The sequence below is a fragment of the Alligator sinensis genome, unplaced genomic scaffold, assembly GCF_000455745.1.
Source record: "Alligator sinensis unplaced genomic scaffold, ASM45574v1 scaffold505_1, whole genome shotgun sequence".
In the NCBI taxonomy this organism is placed as follows: domain Eukaryota; kingdom Metazoa; phylum Chordata; order Crocodylia; family Alligatoridae; genus Alligator; species Alligator sinensis.
The window spans coordinates 27,652-44,276 of NW_005841940.1; the positions used below are offsets into that span (position 1 = coordinate 27,652).

At 43.9% G+C, this 16,625-nt stretch overlaps 1 protein-coding gene across 1 annotated transcript in view; it reads left to right on the forward strand.

Annotated features, from left to right (window-relative positions):
* Positions 1-5,502: 5,502 nt before the first annotated feature.
* Positions 5,503-16,625, forward strand: part of LOC102387334 (BICD family-like cargo adapter 1) — a 31,325-nt gene continuing 20,202 nt past the window's right edge. The window contains exons 1-3 of the mRNA XM_006019905.3: positions 5,503-5,637; positions 8,773-8,919; positions 15,118-15,297. Coding sequence (XP_006019967.1) covers positions 5,503-5,637; positions 8,773-8,919; positions 15,118-15,297 — 462 coding nt within the window. The remainder of the gene's footprint in view (positions 5,638-8,772; positions 8,920-15,117; positions 15,298-16,625) is intronic.

A 16,625-nucleotide genomic window follows, 5' to 3' on the forward strand; every position in this document is an offset into this window, starting at 1 on the left:
ATTTTCAAAATTACTTGAGTAATTTAGGTGGTTAAGTCCTGTTGATTTACCCCAAGCTGGGAGGAGTGGTAGATACCCTGGAGGGTAGGAGCTAGGATTCAGAGAGACCTCGACAAATTGGAGGATTGGACCAAAAGAAATCTCATGAGGTTCAAAAAGAACACATGCAAATTCCTGCACTTGGGATGGAACAGTCCCATGCACCAGGACAGGCTGGGGACTCACTGGCTGGGCAGTAGCTCTGCAGAAAAGGACCTGGGGGGGTCCAGTAAGCTGAATATGAGCCAGCAGTGTGCCCTTATTGTGAAGAAGGCTAATGATGACATACTGGGCAGCATTAGTAGGAGTGTTGCCAGCAGGTCAAGGGAAGTGATTATTCCCTTCCCTTTGGCACTGGTGAGGGGGGCCACATCTGGAGTAGCGTGACCAACTTTGGGCTCCGCACTACGAAAAGGATGTAGACAGATTGGAGGGAGTCCAGCAGAGGGCAATGAAATTGGTTACGGGGCTGGGGCACATGACTTATGAGGAGAGGGTGAGGGAACTGGGTTTATTTAGCCTGTAGAAGAGGAGACTGAGAGGGGATTTAATAAGAGTCTTCAACTACCTGAAGGTGGTTCCAAAGAGGATGGAGCTGGACCGTTCTTCAGTGATGGCAGATGACAGAACAAGGAACAATGGTCTCAAGTTGCAGCAAGGGACGCTTAGGTTAGACATGAGGGAAAACTTTCTCAAAGATCTTGTAACTTGATTCATTATAAAAACACAAGGAAATATTGCGATCATCTTGTCTGACTTCCCATTAAGCTAGTTTTTAATCCATTTAATGTGTGCCAGGTTGGGGTTTTTTATATTGTTCTAGTTTATTAATCAAGATGTTGTGCAGTACAGATTCCTTAGAAAGTCTATCTTGTTTGAAGAGCATTCAGCAATCAGGGAAGAAGAAAAGTCAGAAAAAAACTAATGAAGCTATTTTCTTCTGTTTTTACTACTTTTTTTTTTTTTTCCAGTCTGGAGGAAAAGGAGTGGCTTGCTCAGCTGAGGTTTGTGATTTGTTGAGTTATGCACATTTAGGGATCATTTTGAAACAGTTGTACCTTAATCCCCATGTCCATTTTTAGGATATTTGGGGCCTTGCCACTAGGGCTGCGTGAAGCTTCGTTCCCTGATTCAATTCAACAGAGACTCAGCCCGATTCGATGGCCATATCTCCAAATCCGAAATGAATCAGAGGACCCTTTAATCTCTCCGAATTGAATCGGAACCCTCTGAATCAATTCAGTGACTTGAAAATAGAGACAGCTTTAAATGTTTTTTCTATATACCTCTAGGTAACAGGTGGGTCGTGAATGCTGCGATGCTGGGGCGCATGGAGTCTCCCACAGAAGCCCAGGGGGCCCCCCAGGGTGCTCTGCTGCAGATCCGGGAGTGGACCAGAAGCACTCCCTGTCCAGTTCCAGGTCTGCTGAGGAGCGCAATGGGAGGCCTCTCCACACCCTCCCGGCTCAGCGACTGGTGCCTCCTGGGTCTGGGGGGGCACCCAAGATCCCCCACACCCAATTGCTGAGCCAGGGGCAGGGGCCGCGGGCTGGACCCCTGCGTGCTCCCTGGTGGACCCAGAAGTGGGCCATTTCCAGGTTCACCACCGAGCATGTGGAGGGCCCCCCCGCACTCCTGTGGGACGCTCCATCTGCCCCAGCATCGCAGCGTTCACAAACCGCGCTGGTACCTTGAGGTATGTAGAGAAAACTTTTAAAGCTGTGTCTGTTTGAATCACTGATTCTCTGAATCAGCATCAAATCTTCAAATTCAGATTCAGCTGAATCGAATCGGGGACAGTGATCCGAATCCACGAATTGAATCACTGTCCCTGATTTGGGCTGAATCTGAATCCGAATCAAATGGGCCTGCTTCACACTCCCCTACATGCCACATGTTCAAATTAAAGCTGGCTAGAAACCAGCTATAGAGTTGTTATATATTTTCGGGCACTAAATTTGTAGCTGGCTGGCCCTTATAGCTGGATAGTCCTTTTATGGTGTGATAATTACTTTGCACATGGTGCAGGCCGGGAGCGGTCCGAGGCCCTCGGGGGTGTGCGGCGGGCTGTGGCCAGCAGCCCTGGCATGCGGGTCGGGGAATGCAGGCCGGCGGACTAGAATTAGGCACGGACGCTTAGCGGTTGATTAAAGATTATTTTACTTACACCAAAGATGGTCACGGTGCAGGCAGAAAAACTTGCTTGAGTTGCAGTTACAGACAGAAAAGAAGAGAAGCGGACAAGAGTTCCTTCCACGCAAACCTCTAGCCCAATCCGGTTGAAGGCTTTAAACACGCGAGCCCATCGTGTCAACCAAAGAAAACAACTCGGAGAAAGAGCTCTGGATACACTCACACGAAGTTTGCTAGGCTCCGTGGAACTTGCGCGCAGGGAAGGGGTTCGTCAAGGAATCGTTCGGCGACGGGGAGAGGCCAGAGGTTGATCAGACCCCTATAGCCTTCTTAAGGTACACGCTGGGTCCGTTGGGCTCCGCAGCGCTTAGAGATCTTCACGAGACGTGAAGTTCTCCTCCTCCTCCTAGTTGTGGAGTCCTCCAACTTGGGCGGAAACCGCGCAAGCCTCTTATACGGCTAGCAAGCCAATCGCTAGCCGCCACGTGGGAATAATTTAGAACTGGCCAATAGTGGGACACAAATTTGCATGCGGGTGGCGGGAACTCCTTTGCACCGTGCATCTCTCTTTGCAACTGAGAAATGCACCCTGCAAAGAAAGCTCCTCGTGGCGGGAAATAATTCAGCAGTGCCGAAGCACACACAAACAAAATCACACCCTTGGGTTGTGACACACATGTGTCTGCTTTAAATTTATTGCACAATTAACCAGTTAATTGTGTAATATATGAAACATGGAGTAGATGCCTTAGATTGAAACTGAACATCTCTTATGTTGGTAAGAAATGGTAGAATAATAATGGTAGAATAATGTTCGTGTTTTTCTCTGTCCAGCTTGACAGCATTGTTTCCTTTGACTGTATGTCAGATTGGCAACACTTCATCCTAACAGGCTATGCTGCTGCTGCATGCAAAGGTTTGCTGTAGCATTTATTCATTTGCACTGAACCCCAGAGGTATAATGAGGCAGCTGGGCACCCAGGGTAGTGGGATGCATGGAGCAGTGGCAATTTCTGCCTGCTGCCATACCCCCAACATTATAGCAGAGCTGTAGCAGCAGAAGTTTAGTTTTGCACTCCTCTTTCACCACACATCCCCCTCTCCAAGGGTTGCTACGCTGGTTATGCCATCACTCAGCTCTCAAACAAAAATGACTGGTGGAGCCGCCTAATCATCAGTTAATCCCCAACTGCCCTCCACCCTGAATACGAGGAGTATCTGCTGAACCTAGCAGGCTGTAGCCTTTCCATGCAGCATAGGCTTGGCAGAACTTTGCATAAAGTACAGCAGTGTAAATTCCTACTCATCAGAAGAGCAGCAGCATTTTCAGAGCTGAACCTGTCTCTGATTGATACGGGAAACAAACAGGATTTAAGGAGCTGGCAGGAAATTCCACCCTGTTTTTTAGTGGTAATCCCTCTTTGGATTAAGGAGCAATGACTGAGACAGTGGCACTAATATGATGTTTGCTGAAAGAACTGAATGGTTATACTGATCTTGTCACTCCAGTGATTCCTGAGGGAATTCCTCCTTCCACAAAAAGGAGGTCTTCACCCCAAAATCTTGAAGTCAGGACCCCATTATTAGCAAATTCAGCCCCAACCTGACATGGCACTGTGCCCACAAAGCAGAAAGTCAAGATTGCTTTTGGTGTGTCTTGTGTATCATTGCCACCCACCAATTAACCTATGTGGGGAGAGGGGATGTTTTGTTCTCTTGGTTTTTCTCTGTATAGGTGTAATGGAAGTCACAACCCTATCAAATAGACCATCCAATTGTGATATGTAACAAGGAGTTTTTAATAAGAGTCGCATATTTATAATCTTGTGTGTATTTATGTAAAAGTCAGACACCAGACCATCTACAGAGCATTTAATTAGAAATATAATGGGGGTTTTTTAAATGTTGCTGAATCCCTCCTGTTGAAAGATCTGTTACAAATCCAGTCTGACTGGAAATGTACAGCTACTCCTTGCATAACGTCATAGTTACGTTCTTGAAAAATTCAACTTTAAGTGAAATGATGTTAAGTGAATTCAATTATGTCACAGTATTTACCTACTAGCAGGTGGCAGCCAAACAACGTTATAACTGAACATTGCGTGACTTTAGAGTATGTTCTCTAATAGATCAGCGACGTAATAACAAAACAACATTAACCAGGATGACATTAAGCGAGGAGTACCTGTATCTGGCTGGCAGAATGTCCTGTAACTGTTCTCATGAACAGTGTGTGCCCCCAGCGGTTGTGGGGGGCACAGCTGCACTGCTGGCAACAAAAACCTGGTGGTGGTGAGCAGGGAGCTCCCGCAGATGCCGCTGGCACTTTTGATGGGGGTGGGGGTTGGGAGGTGGCGAGTGCCTGGAGGGCATGGAGTGCCCCACAGGAGTGCAGGGGAGCCCTCCATGTGCTCAGTGGTGAGCCTGGAAGTGGACTAGAAGTACTTCTGGTCTACTTCCAGGTCTCCCAGGGAGCATGCTACCCCCCTGCCACTCCTGCATCTCCCTGGCTCAGTGATCGGCTGCAGGGGGACCCTGGATGTCCCCCCAGACTCACAAGGCACCAGTCGCCAAGCCAGGGGGATGCAGGGATGCCCCCCACTGTGCTCCCCGGCAGACCTGGAAGTCGACCGGAAGTGCTTCTGGTCCATTTCTGGGTCTGCTGCCGAGCGTGCTGGGGAGCCCCCCATGCTTCTGTAGAAGACTCCATGCACCCCAGCATCTCAGCATTCATGAGCCCCTGCTACCTAGAGGTATGTAGAAAAAACATTTAAAGCTGTCTCTATGTCCAAATCTTTCCGAATCTCTCCGAATCAGAACCCTCTGAATTGATTCGATTTGGAGAGATTAAAGGGTCCTCTCGTTCAATTTGGATTTGGAGATTTGGCCACCAAATCAGGCTGAATATCCACTGAATCGAATCGCATAGCTATACCTACTGAGCTATACCTCTTTTCTAGCCAATATAAGCAGATGAAGCAAATTGGACTGCTGCAGTTGAAGATTAGCCCAAGCACCTGTATGGAATAGAGGTTGCTATAAATACAATATTTTGATATCAGGAAAAGCTGTGGGTTATATTCAATTGATTGCCCTCTATCCCTGCAGGAAAAGAGACACTTGGATTGCTATAGTTGTAGAAATTTATATGGGATTAATTCTGTATTGGTTTGCAATCCTTTTGGCTTACACTGAGTTAAGAATTTGCTGGGAAATAAAATTAATTTACAGCTCACTCTTACATACATTTCTCCCTTCCAAAAGAGATTTTACAACTTGTATTTTTCTACTTTTTTCTGCCCTATGTTGTTTACTCTGAGATAATTTCCGATGGCTTCCTCTCTGCAGGCATCGGAAGTGGAGAGACAGCTCTCTATGCAGGTCCATACTCTTCGAGAAGACTTCCGGGAAAAAAGCTCCTCAACTAACCAACATATAGTACGGCTTGAGAGTCTCCAAGCTGAGGTGAGTTGGCAGCCCATCAGTTTAATAGGTCCCTAAAACAAGTAAGTTTTGGCTTAATCTTGTATAATAAACCCCTTTGAACTGGGGACACAAAACCAAAAGGTTAATAGTCATGTTTTGTGCCAGTAAGATGAAGGAATACTAGTGGGAGGGCAGAGAGAACTTTAGTTCATTGGGCTGGCCACCTATGTTTCCTTTTTAGTTGATGTCCCTTGCTTCTACTAACAGTGACACAGGGATCATATCTCTTATTTTGCAAATAGATTCTTTTGAGTTACTGTATCAAACAGTGTTGGTCAAATAAGTGCCCTTCAATTTACCCTCTTTAAGGTGCTGACTTTGTCGTACATCTATGCCTGTTCTCACAAAAACATGTTTTGCAATAAGTATGGGCCCTTTCTCTGAGAGGTAAATGGAAGATGTCCCCTGCTATATCACACCAACTGTGTGATAATGTTCCAAATTAAAGGGTTAATATAGAATCATAGAAGTCGGGTGGGAAGGGACCTTGTAGATCTTCAAGTCCGACCCCCTTCCTGGGCAGGAGGAAAACTGGAGTCAGATGACCCGAGCCAGGTAGGCATCGAGCCTCTCTTTTAAAGACCCCCAGGGTAGGAGCCAGCACCACTTCCCTTGGAAGTTGGTTCCAGATCCTAGCCGCCCTAACTGTGAAGTAGTTCTTACGGATGTAAGAACTATATGATGGGATAGAAAGCGCTGCTCCCCTACCTTCTTACCAATTGTAGTGAAAGTTTACCTTCATCTTTCAATTTACCTACACCAGTGTCTAAAGGAAAATCTTAACAGGAAGATGTGGCAATCTTCCAGGAGCCCAATATTGTTACCTTCCTATGGACCACTCCCAAATACATATTGCATTCTTGTCTGGAGCAGGGGTTGTTTTGTAATGTCTGTCTTGTTCTGCATGATTTAGAAGAAAGCAGGGAACCTCCTTTGCTGAGGGGAGGCCCCTTATAGTTTAGCTCTGATATGTAAGCAGGTTTGTCCCTTTCCCCTTTGATTTAGGCTAGATGGAAATTTCAATATGCAATAACTTGAGGGGTGAAAAAAACCCTACTGTATTGTCCTACTTTTTTCTAACTGGTTGTAAGAACTTTTTCCTAAAGTCTGTCAATTTCTTCTTTTCTCCCTGCCCCCTTTCCCATTTTCCTTTTCTTCCCTTTCCCCTTTGTGTGGAGCAGCAAGTCCTTGAAGTAAGTACAGATGCCTGGATTGGGGTTTGACTGCATATCTGTTACCATCACTGTGCATGCCTCACCTGTTAAGTTCCTTCTTATCTTGTGCTTTTTAGATCATCTATTCTTCCTTACACTTCTACCCCTGGTGAGAGGCGTAGAGGAGAGTTGTATTTTTATATAGCCATTCACAGAGTGTTCATTACTGAATTTGATAATTAAAGCGAACTTAAAATACAGTCCTTCTCTATGATATATGTTTATTTCTGCTGCATCTCTTCTCACTGGCATGCTGAAGTAACAATAGTAATGGAAAGAAATATCCTAGAAATCATTACTCATATAAGAATAGTATGTACAGGTGAGATTCTGTTGATGAAATAGCAGAGAGATATTTAGTTTGTATTGCATTCTTTCATCTGTATAAACATTTAACTCCTCTGGGCAAATTCTATGTTTATTATTTCTCCAAGACAGCTAGCTGACTGTCTAGTTAATCTGTGTCCAGAGACTATCCATACATTATGGGCATAATCATAAGGAAGACTTGGAAGGTAATCAGAAAGCAGATATCTGGGAGTCTGGAGGACAGTTAGCAAATAACACAGGTGTACTGGAGAAGACCTAGAGAGCAATAAGATGTGGGGGTTCCAAAGGAGGGAGCTGAGATGGCCATAAAATGGATAAACAGAGCCTAAAATGTTTTGTAGGGTATTTAGGACATGGGTTAGTGAGGCCTAAGAGGGCATCCAAAAAGGGCAGAAGTTGCAGAAGGGGACAAGCTGCTGAAAAGACATAATAGATTAATCAAGGAGCTGTAAAGGAGATTTCAAAAGATCCTTTTGCCCATTCCCCAAGCTCTGGAGTGCTTTGAAAAAACCTGGGAGCAGCTAAGGGGCAGAGTGCTAGACAAGCTGAGGAAACCATGGGAAATGGCTAGGGTAGGCCACTTTTGATGGTAGGAGCAAAGCAGGAATTGCTGGGAGATTTGGAGACCTGCAAGCATAATAAGAGAGCGAATGGAAGTGTTGGGTAGTTAGTGAAACACCAAGCACTCTAATATCCTTGGGAGACGTAGAGAATGATCACATGGGTAGAGAACTAGATTGGGACATGTCTCCTTTTTCTTGGTTAAATGAGTTGTGACCTTGATCAGTGCTGATTCATCCTGTGCATGGCTCCTTGCTAAATAAATTGCAAGGGTTTAGACTTGACACATTGTCCCTCTGCACCTGAAAATGCTGCACTTGATAATTAAAAACTTGAATCTATTTTTAAAATAAGTGATTGTTGGAAGGCTTGTAAAAAAAGACTGATGTTTTGTACAAATGATTAAGAGTAAAATTATATCCTGTTGAGAAATTGTCAAATTAAACATGTAGCAAACTGCTGCTTCCCTGCCATCCACAAAGGGCATAGCAGCTGTGTCATTGTGTGCATGTGCGCCTGCTCCCTCCCTCCAGGGAATTCCAAGAAATAATTGGGAATTCCAATATTAGGTCATTCAGAGAACAGGCTAATAATAAAGCTGGTTTGAGTAACAACCTTCTTACATTCTTGCATGTTTGATTTGTGTGGGTGAAACCTTGGAGAATGGTTGGGCGGGGCCATGCTCTGCTTTATCTCTTAAGAAATTCCAGAGAATGCAATGGGCTGTCTTCTCTCATTCCTTTGCTCTGTATTTGCCTGGCAGTGCACATTCCATCTACTTAAGATCTTCCTTCACACTCCAGCCCCTGCCATTTTATGGCTGGAGGAGTTATCTTTCAGCCTCTTCCTAAGTTACATATAAGGGTAAAGTCTCTCTAGGTACAGAATAGATAGGAACTCTGCTTTTTGCTTTAATTTCCTTGCCATGTTGTGAATTTTGTTTTCAAGCCTGGAACACTACTACAGTTCTCTCTCTCTCTCTCTCTCTCTCTCTCTCTCTCTCTCTCAGATTAAAATGCTTACTGATAGGAAGAGGGAGCTTGAGCATCGCCTTAGTGCCATGATGGAGGAAAATGATTTGCTTCAGGGAACTGTGGAGGAACTGCAAGATCGAGTCCTGATCCTGGAGCGACAAAGCCATGAAAAGGATATGCAGGTGAGGGAACAGGAGCTGATCAAGATATGATTAAAGGACAGGTTGTGAGGAGGGTCCTCCCCAAATCTCCAATCTTTTGATTGGGGATTTGAAGATCAGAAAATATGAATAAAATGACTCCTAGAAGACAAACAAGGAAGCAGAGATAACATTTGGTGACTCTGACAAAGGAATCTAAAAGAAAGGAAGAATTCTTATAACAGTGAGATAGGAGAATAGACATTTTAGAATGGAGGTGGGGGAGAGAGCAGTGGATACTATATACCTTGACTTTAGCAAGGATTTTCATGATCTCCCATGAAATTCTCATTAGTAAGCTAAGGAAATACAGACGAAATGAGTGTACTGTAAAATGGATATATAACTGGTTGGATCATTATACTCAGTGGTTTGGTGTCTAGTTGGGAGGAGGTATTTAGTGGGGTTCCCCAAAGTCTGTCCTGAGTATTGTCTAATATCCTTATTAATGACTGGGGAAGATGAAATTGAGAATACTGTTAGATGTCATTTGAAATTTTTCTAGTTGGGTGGAGTTTTAGACACTGGAGGGTAGGGCTAGGATTCAAAATTACTTTGATTTTGGACAATTTTTCTAGTTTATTAATCAAATGGAAATTCAGTAAGGAAAAGTATACTTGGGACAGAGTAGTCACATGCACAAATAAAGACTTGAGGAGACTGGCTAGGCTTCAGTACTACAGATAAGGACCTTATGGTCTACTGTGAATATGAACTGAATATGAGCCAGCACTGTAAAGGCTAAAAGAAATAGGAATATGTAGTCTGGAGAAGAGAAGACTGAGGTGAGATTTGATAATAGCCTTCAGATACCTGAACGGCTGGCTATATGGAAGATGGAGATAGACTGTTTCCTGTGGCCACAGGGGACAGGACAAGGAACAATGATCTTAAATTGTAGCAAGGGAAATTTAGGCAGCATATTAGAAAGAACTTTTTCACTATGAAGGTGGTTAAGCATTAGAACAGTCTACCTAGAGATGTTATGGATTAAAAACAGATTAGGTAGACACTTTACTGTGATGGTTTAGTCAGGAATGATCCTGCCTTGAGCAGCAGGTTGGACTAGAAAACTGCCTGAGGTCTCTTCCAACCCCATTTTTCTATGATTTCATGATATGGTATGTTCAGGAATTTGGGTGCATTTCTCCTTTTCTCTCTTATGGGACTGACTTTGTGAAAGGGCCCTCTTAGACTCCTTTTAGTCAGAATGTGGTAATAAATATGTGACTAGATACTGTTCAAAAGGTTTGCAAAACAGGCCTATCGGTTCTCAGCAGAACTTAGTAAATGTTACTGTTAAGACAGTATTGAACAATTTGGCATGTTAGTGTTTCAGGAATGTTTCTGAGCAAAGAGTGGTAATATTTTATGGCTTATGTTCTCAGCTCATCTCACCCTCTTCTGGTTTGTAGCCATATTGGATATTTTTACTTTTTGGCAGTTAACTCCCATGCTCTCTACTGGTTTGTGGGTCATAAGAATAAAGGCTGCCTCTACACGTTGGGGGGGCGGCTTTTAATTAGAAAGGTTCCTAGAGAGCCGCTGTAATTGAAATGCCTCACCATTTCATATATTAAGCCCCTGCACATTTAAAAATGGGCACGAGGTGCTTTACCTAACCTCATCTGATGAGATTTAGATAAAGTGCCTCTGTGGCCATTTTAAAACATGTGGAAGCTTATACATGTGAAGGTGAGGCCCTGCTGGAGAGTTCTATTGAGTATATGGAGCAGACTTAATTAACTGAGTCTGCTCCAACACGTTCTAATTAGAATGCGAGCCAGCACGTGTATAGGCAGCCAAAGGGACTGCTACTAGAACAGACTGACAGGTATGGGTAACAGGCTAGAGGGACCTGCCTGGTCCTTCAAAAGAAGGTATAAAATCACCCTAAATGGGATGTATCTACTTAGTCCACTGTTGTATCACAGTAGTCAAAAGGAAGACTCTTTTTCCTGAGCCCTGCTTTGGAAACTGAAAGTTTGTTTACTCTGTTCTACCACTGTCTCAATGCAAATTTGAGGAATTACATCTAGGGAATTCAGTCTCCATTGGTCCATGGCCTCTCTGCTACATAGTTGCCCACCTAGATGGCCAATTACCATAAGCTGTGTTGGTGGCTCTGCAGTTTGGACAAATTTCAAGTAGGAACTTGAGTGAGACCTAGACATTCATTGTATGTAAATGTAGGTATCAAAGTATAATAATGTTCTGTAACTAACCTGATCTGGAGTTGAACCGGTGAGCCAAAGATGAAAGACTCTACCTGCTATTTTTCCCATGAGCTATCCAACTTGCAGGCCTTTATAAATTAATTCTAATTAATGTAACTTAATCCTACATATAAGAGTCTAATCAAGTTCTGAAATTTATTTACCTTCATATCTTGCAGAAGTATATTCACAAACCCATTTCTGCAAGATGCTATTTAATATCTATTTTAATAGTCAGTTAAAATATTTTAAATACCTCTGTTTATTAATTTTATGTTTTGACTTTTTAATTTCAGCAAATGCCTTCAATTTACTCTATAATGGGAGAAAATTAAATAGAAGGTTCCCGCTTCCTTCTCTGTAGTTTTCAGTATTTATAAAACCATCCTATATTGCTTCTCCTTTACAAATTGCATACTCCTAGCCCTCTTCATCTTTTCATATTTAGATCCTATATCCATCACATTATACCTTTAATTCTGTTGCCTTCCATGGGGTCTTTCCTGATAACTTTCTTGATATGACAAGACGAATGCAGAATGCAGTGTTCAAGGTAGAGGGCATACCTGTGTTTAGATACACTTCATATTTCCTGTCGTATCGAAACTCCAAATATGGTACCAATGCGTACACGCTTCAATTTTAAGGAAGCAAATTAGAGAGGCTTTCCTGAAGACCCCGATTAAAAAAGTGGCACACATCAAACCAGTCTCAGCTGCCATCTTTGTGAATGCCTTGGATAAAACTTCCACGAGGTATATACTAGGGCTGTGCAAAGCTTTGGTCGCTGATTTGATTCAGAGGAGATTTGACCCAATTCGGCGGCCGAATCTGAATTGAATCACGAAACACTTTAATCTCTCCAAATCGAATCAGAAGCCTAAGTATATACCAGGGTTTATTCCCATCCTAACAGCTGAATACAAAAAATACCAGCAAATGTGTCTTCTGACAAAGATCCTACTGTGGCAGGGACAGTCCTAACTAACAAGCTCCAAGAAGAAAGGCCATAGAAATGGAAATAATTGATCAAAGGAATAGATATAACTATGGGCGACTGGTGCCTCCCAAGTCTGGGGGGGCATGACCAAGGGGTGGAGTCCCCCAGCAGCCAGCTGGCAACCAGGAGTGCCCCCCAGCGGCCAGTCGCCAAGTGTGCCAGCAGAGTCCATTTCAGGGGGGGCACTAGCAGTCTCCATGCCCCCCTACCAGCCAGAGCACTCACTGTCAGGGGGGCACCAGCACTTTCGGGGGGGGGGCATGTAACCCACACTAGTAAGAAAGCATGGTCAACCATTCGCAAGCTGAGTAATGACCCAAAGAAAGTACAGCAATACCACAATATCACAGCTAACCAGGTGGCTCACCAGCTTCTGCTTGATGGTAAAGCTCCAAATAAACAGCCTAAAATATGGATTAGACAGCAAACTGTTCTGGAGGAAAATCATTTTAGCACATCATACACAATGGATGAACTCGATGCTGGAATAAGTCACTTGAAGAATGGCAAAGCAGCTGGACTTGATGACATAGGCACGTAGCAGATCAAGCACTTTGGTCCTACAACCAAGTTGTGGGTATTGCACCTTTTTGAACAGTTGTTCATCAACCCTTAGACTACCTAAACTGTGGCAACAAGCCCAGGTAATAGCTCTGTTAAGGTTGCAAAAGGATGCCTCTGGCTCAGAGAACTTCAGGCCAGTGTCACTCCTGTGCCATCTTTATAAACTTTACGAACATCTTATTCTCAATCGCCTCTCACCTCACATTGAACAACATCTAATACCAGAACAAGCTGTATTCAGACCAGGCAAGTCCTGCACTGGCCAAATACTAAACATCACCCAGCATATAGAAGATGGATTTGGGGGCTGGACTCGATGATCTTCTGAGGTCCCTTCCAGCCCTAATGTCTATGAAATCTATGAAATGAAAAGGATGATAACAGGTGCTGTATTTGTAGACCTACCAGTGGCATACGACACAGTCACCCACAAAACCTGCTTGCCAAAGTCTACAATATGACGCATGACTACCACCTAGTGCAGCTCATCCAATCTCTTCTGGAAAACAGACGTTTTTACATAGAACTGTGCAAGAAATGGAGATGCTGAAGATGACAACAAAATGGCCTCTCACAGGGCAGCATGCTAGCATCGATCCTCTTTAACATATATATCAATGATCAACCCATACAGAGCAAGACGAGGAGCTTCATATATGCTTATATGTTGCAAGAGAAGGATTTTGCCACTGTCAAGAGCAGACTGACATGTCCGTTGGCACCCTTTCATATTATTGCAAGGAGAACCAGCTTTCTCCCAACCCATCCAAGGTGCAGGTTACAGCCTTTCACCTACTACACCATAGAGAAATCAAGCTTACTTTCAAAGCACATGTATAAAAGACAAAAGGGAAAGTTGGCACCCACAACAACATACTTTGAAACCTGCTCGCCTTGAAGTGGGGAGAGGACCCAGCTACATTACGAACCACTGCTATTGCCTTGTGTTACTGCACTGCAGAGTATGTGTGTTCAGTATGGGAATGATCAGTTCATGCCAAGAATCCACTCTATGGTCACGCAGAAGTAACAAAATGGCCTAAAGTGCAAAAGAGTATTTTGACCAGTGTTGCACCCTTGGACATGACAGCTGACAGGGCACAACTTAAGTAATGGAAGGAAAGATTATGTATAATCAGATGCCCCAATAAGGACCTAGAACCCCAGGAGGACCTTCTCAGGGTGCCTGATAAAGACTGGTCAGCATGGCAATACCTGTGCATGCAAACTGGAAGTTCAAAAACAAACATGATCAAATGGGGCTATTCTACTGACACAAATACATGCAAGTGCAGTGAAGTGCAGACCATAGAGCACCTGCTGGCTGACTCCTTGGTGATACCTGTACAAGGAGGACCTTGCTGCAGCAACAGAAAGAGCCATCGCTTGTTAACGATTCTGGAAAAACATCTAGTTATGACAAGAACATGAGAAGAAGATGCTTCTTGCAATCCCAGACTTTAGTATGGATTAGCATCTGTTTTCACCACCACTTACACTAACTCTTCCCAGTTATCCCTTTAGCTTTGAAGGAAAAAAGATCCAGCTAATTTGAAACCTTCCAGTGTGTACAGATAAATTTAAAATGTTTTGGTTTTTTTAGTGTGCATCACCTCCAATGTACTTGTCTGCATTGAATTTCCTTATGCTTGCTAGAAATTTGTTGCACCAAATACTGACTGACTTGTTTGATTCTCCATCAGTGTAAAAAAAAAAAAAAAAAAAAAAGAGACCCAATAAGTTTGCATTACTTTGTTTATCAGTGACCAGCTTGTTTTCATATATATACTTGTAATTAACAGTCCACTTTTTAACTAATTGTTTGTTAGTTTGTTCAGCCTCTCATAATTACAAATAAACTCCAGTTTTTCAAAAATACCACGATGGATACCTGTAATGTTAAGATAACTGGAGTTTCAAATTGATAAAATTGTTGTTTTTCTGAATTTTGGAGGTGGTTGATTTGAATCTTGGGTGATTGTGGTTCAGATGATCGGGGATCACCCTTTGAAACCCAAAGGCTTGTATGATATTTTTTTCTCCTTTTTTAATTCAGTTGTTGGTATGTCATCTAATTATCTAGTTTTCTTAGCTGTGTTTGGAATAGTTCCTCATAATTCACCTTAGCTTTCCATGACCTGCTGATTTTGTTTTTCCCATATTTTGAACCCCATTCATCACTAAGTCTAGTAGAGAATACATTTCTAGTAATTAAATTCTGATTTAGATTTAGAAACTCAACAGACGAGCAAAGACTTCCAGCATGCCTGGAAACCCTCTTTCTTGACTCCCCTTACTTCCATCAAGGTCCTTTACGAGCTGAGTTCCATCCAATATTCAGTCACTTTCACAAACCTTTTTTTTTCCTTCTGGTTTATATTACTCAATTCCCTCTGGAAGCTGCACCAAAGTCAGATGGAGCTCCAGGAAGTGCGATTGTCCTATCGACAGCTCCAAGGGAAGGTAGAAGAGCTTAGTGAAGAGAGAAGTTTGCAAAGCTTCAATACAACCAGCACATCCCTGCTATCTGAGATCGAGCAGAGTATGGAAGCAGAGGAACTAGAACAAGAGAGAGAACAGGTATGAATGCTCCTGCCCACTGGGGAAGAACATAAATCTTTGTAATATGTGCAAAGTATGATTTTATAGATATCAACTCAAGCCCAGCTAGCAGCTGAAAAGCTTGACAGACAAGTGCAATCTGCAAGGAATTGCACCTCGTATTCCCCAAAGCTGCTATGATATCTGTTTAAAAAACTAAAAAGATACAGCCTGTTGTGCAAACCCACATCTTATTCATCTAACACTACTTTTTCACTGCACTGCATCAATGTGTGTGTGTGTATGTGCCTGCCTCTATAAATTTGTCTAGAGATACAGAGGCATGCTAGCTAGAAAAGAGAGTAAAGGATATCCTGCTAATGTGCACTGCAAAGTTCATTTGAAAAGCATATACTCCAGATGGAAAGTGCAAGGGATATGACTTTCCTAGGTACAGAGATGTCATGGATATAGTCTTCCTGGACTTCCGGAAGGCTTTCGACACTGTCTCTCACCCCGTTCTCATTAGGAAACTGGGGGACTGTGGCGTAGACACCCACACAGTCCAATGGGTCGCCAACTGGCTAGAGAGCCGCACCCAGAGGGTGGTAGTGGATGGGTCCTTCTCGGCCTGGAAGGACATGGGCAGTGGGGTCCCACAGGGCTTGGTCCTCAGGCCTGCCCTGTTCAACATCTTCATCAGTGATTTGGATGAGGGGGTGCAAAGCACCCTGTTCAAATTTGCTGATGATACCAAGATGTGGGGGGATGTGGGCACAATAGAAGGGAGCAACAGGCTACAGTCGGACCTTGACAGGTTACAAGGATGGGCGGAGGAGAACAGGATGGGGTTCAACACAGACAAGTGCAAGGTGATACACCTGGGGAGGAACAACCGGCACCATACCTACAGGCTGGGGAACTCCCCTCTTGTCAGCACGGAGGTGGAAAAGGATCTTGGAGTCATTATTGACTCCAAGATGAACATGGCTCGGCAGTGTGGGGAGGCGGCTAGGAAGGCCAACTGTACCTTGTCGTGCATCCACAGATGCATTTCAAGCAGGACCAAGGAGGTGATCCTCCCCCTCTATGCGGCACTGGTCAGGCCGCAGCTGGAGTACTGCGTCCAGTTCTGGGAGCCGCACTTTAAGAGGGATGTGGACAGCATCGAGAGGGTCCAGAGGAGGGCCACTCGCATGATCAAGGGACAGCAGGGAAGGTCCTATGAGGAAAGGTTACGGGACCTGAACCTGTTCAGCCTCCAGAAGAGAAGGCTGAGGGGGGATCTTGTGGCCTGCTATAAACTAGTCAGGGGGGATCAACAGGCACTGGGGGGGGCCCGGTTCACCCGAGCGCAGCCAGAAGGG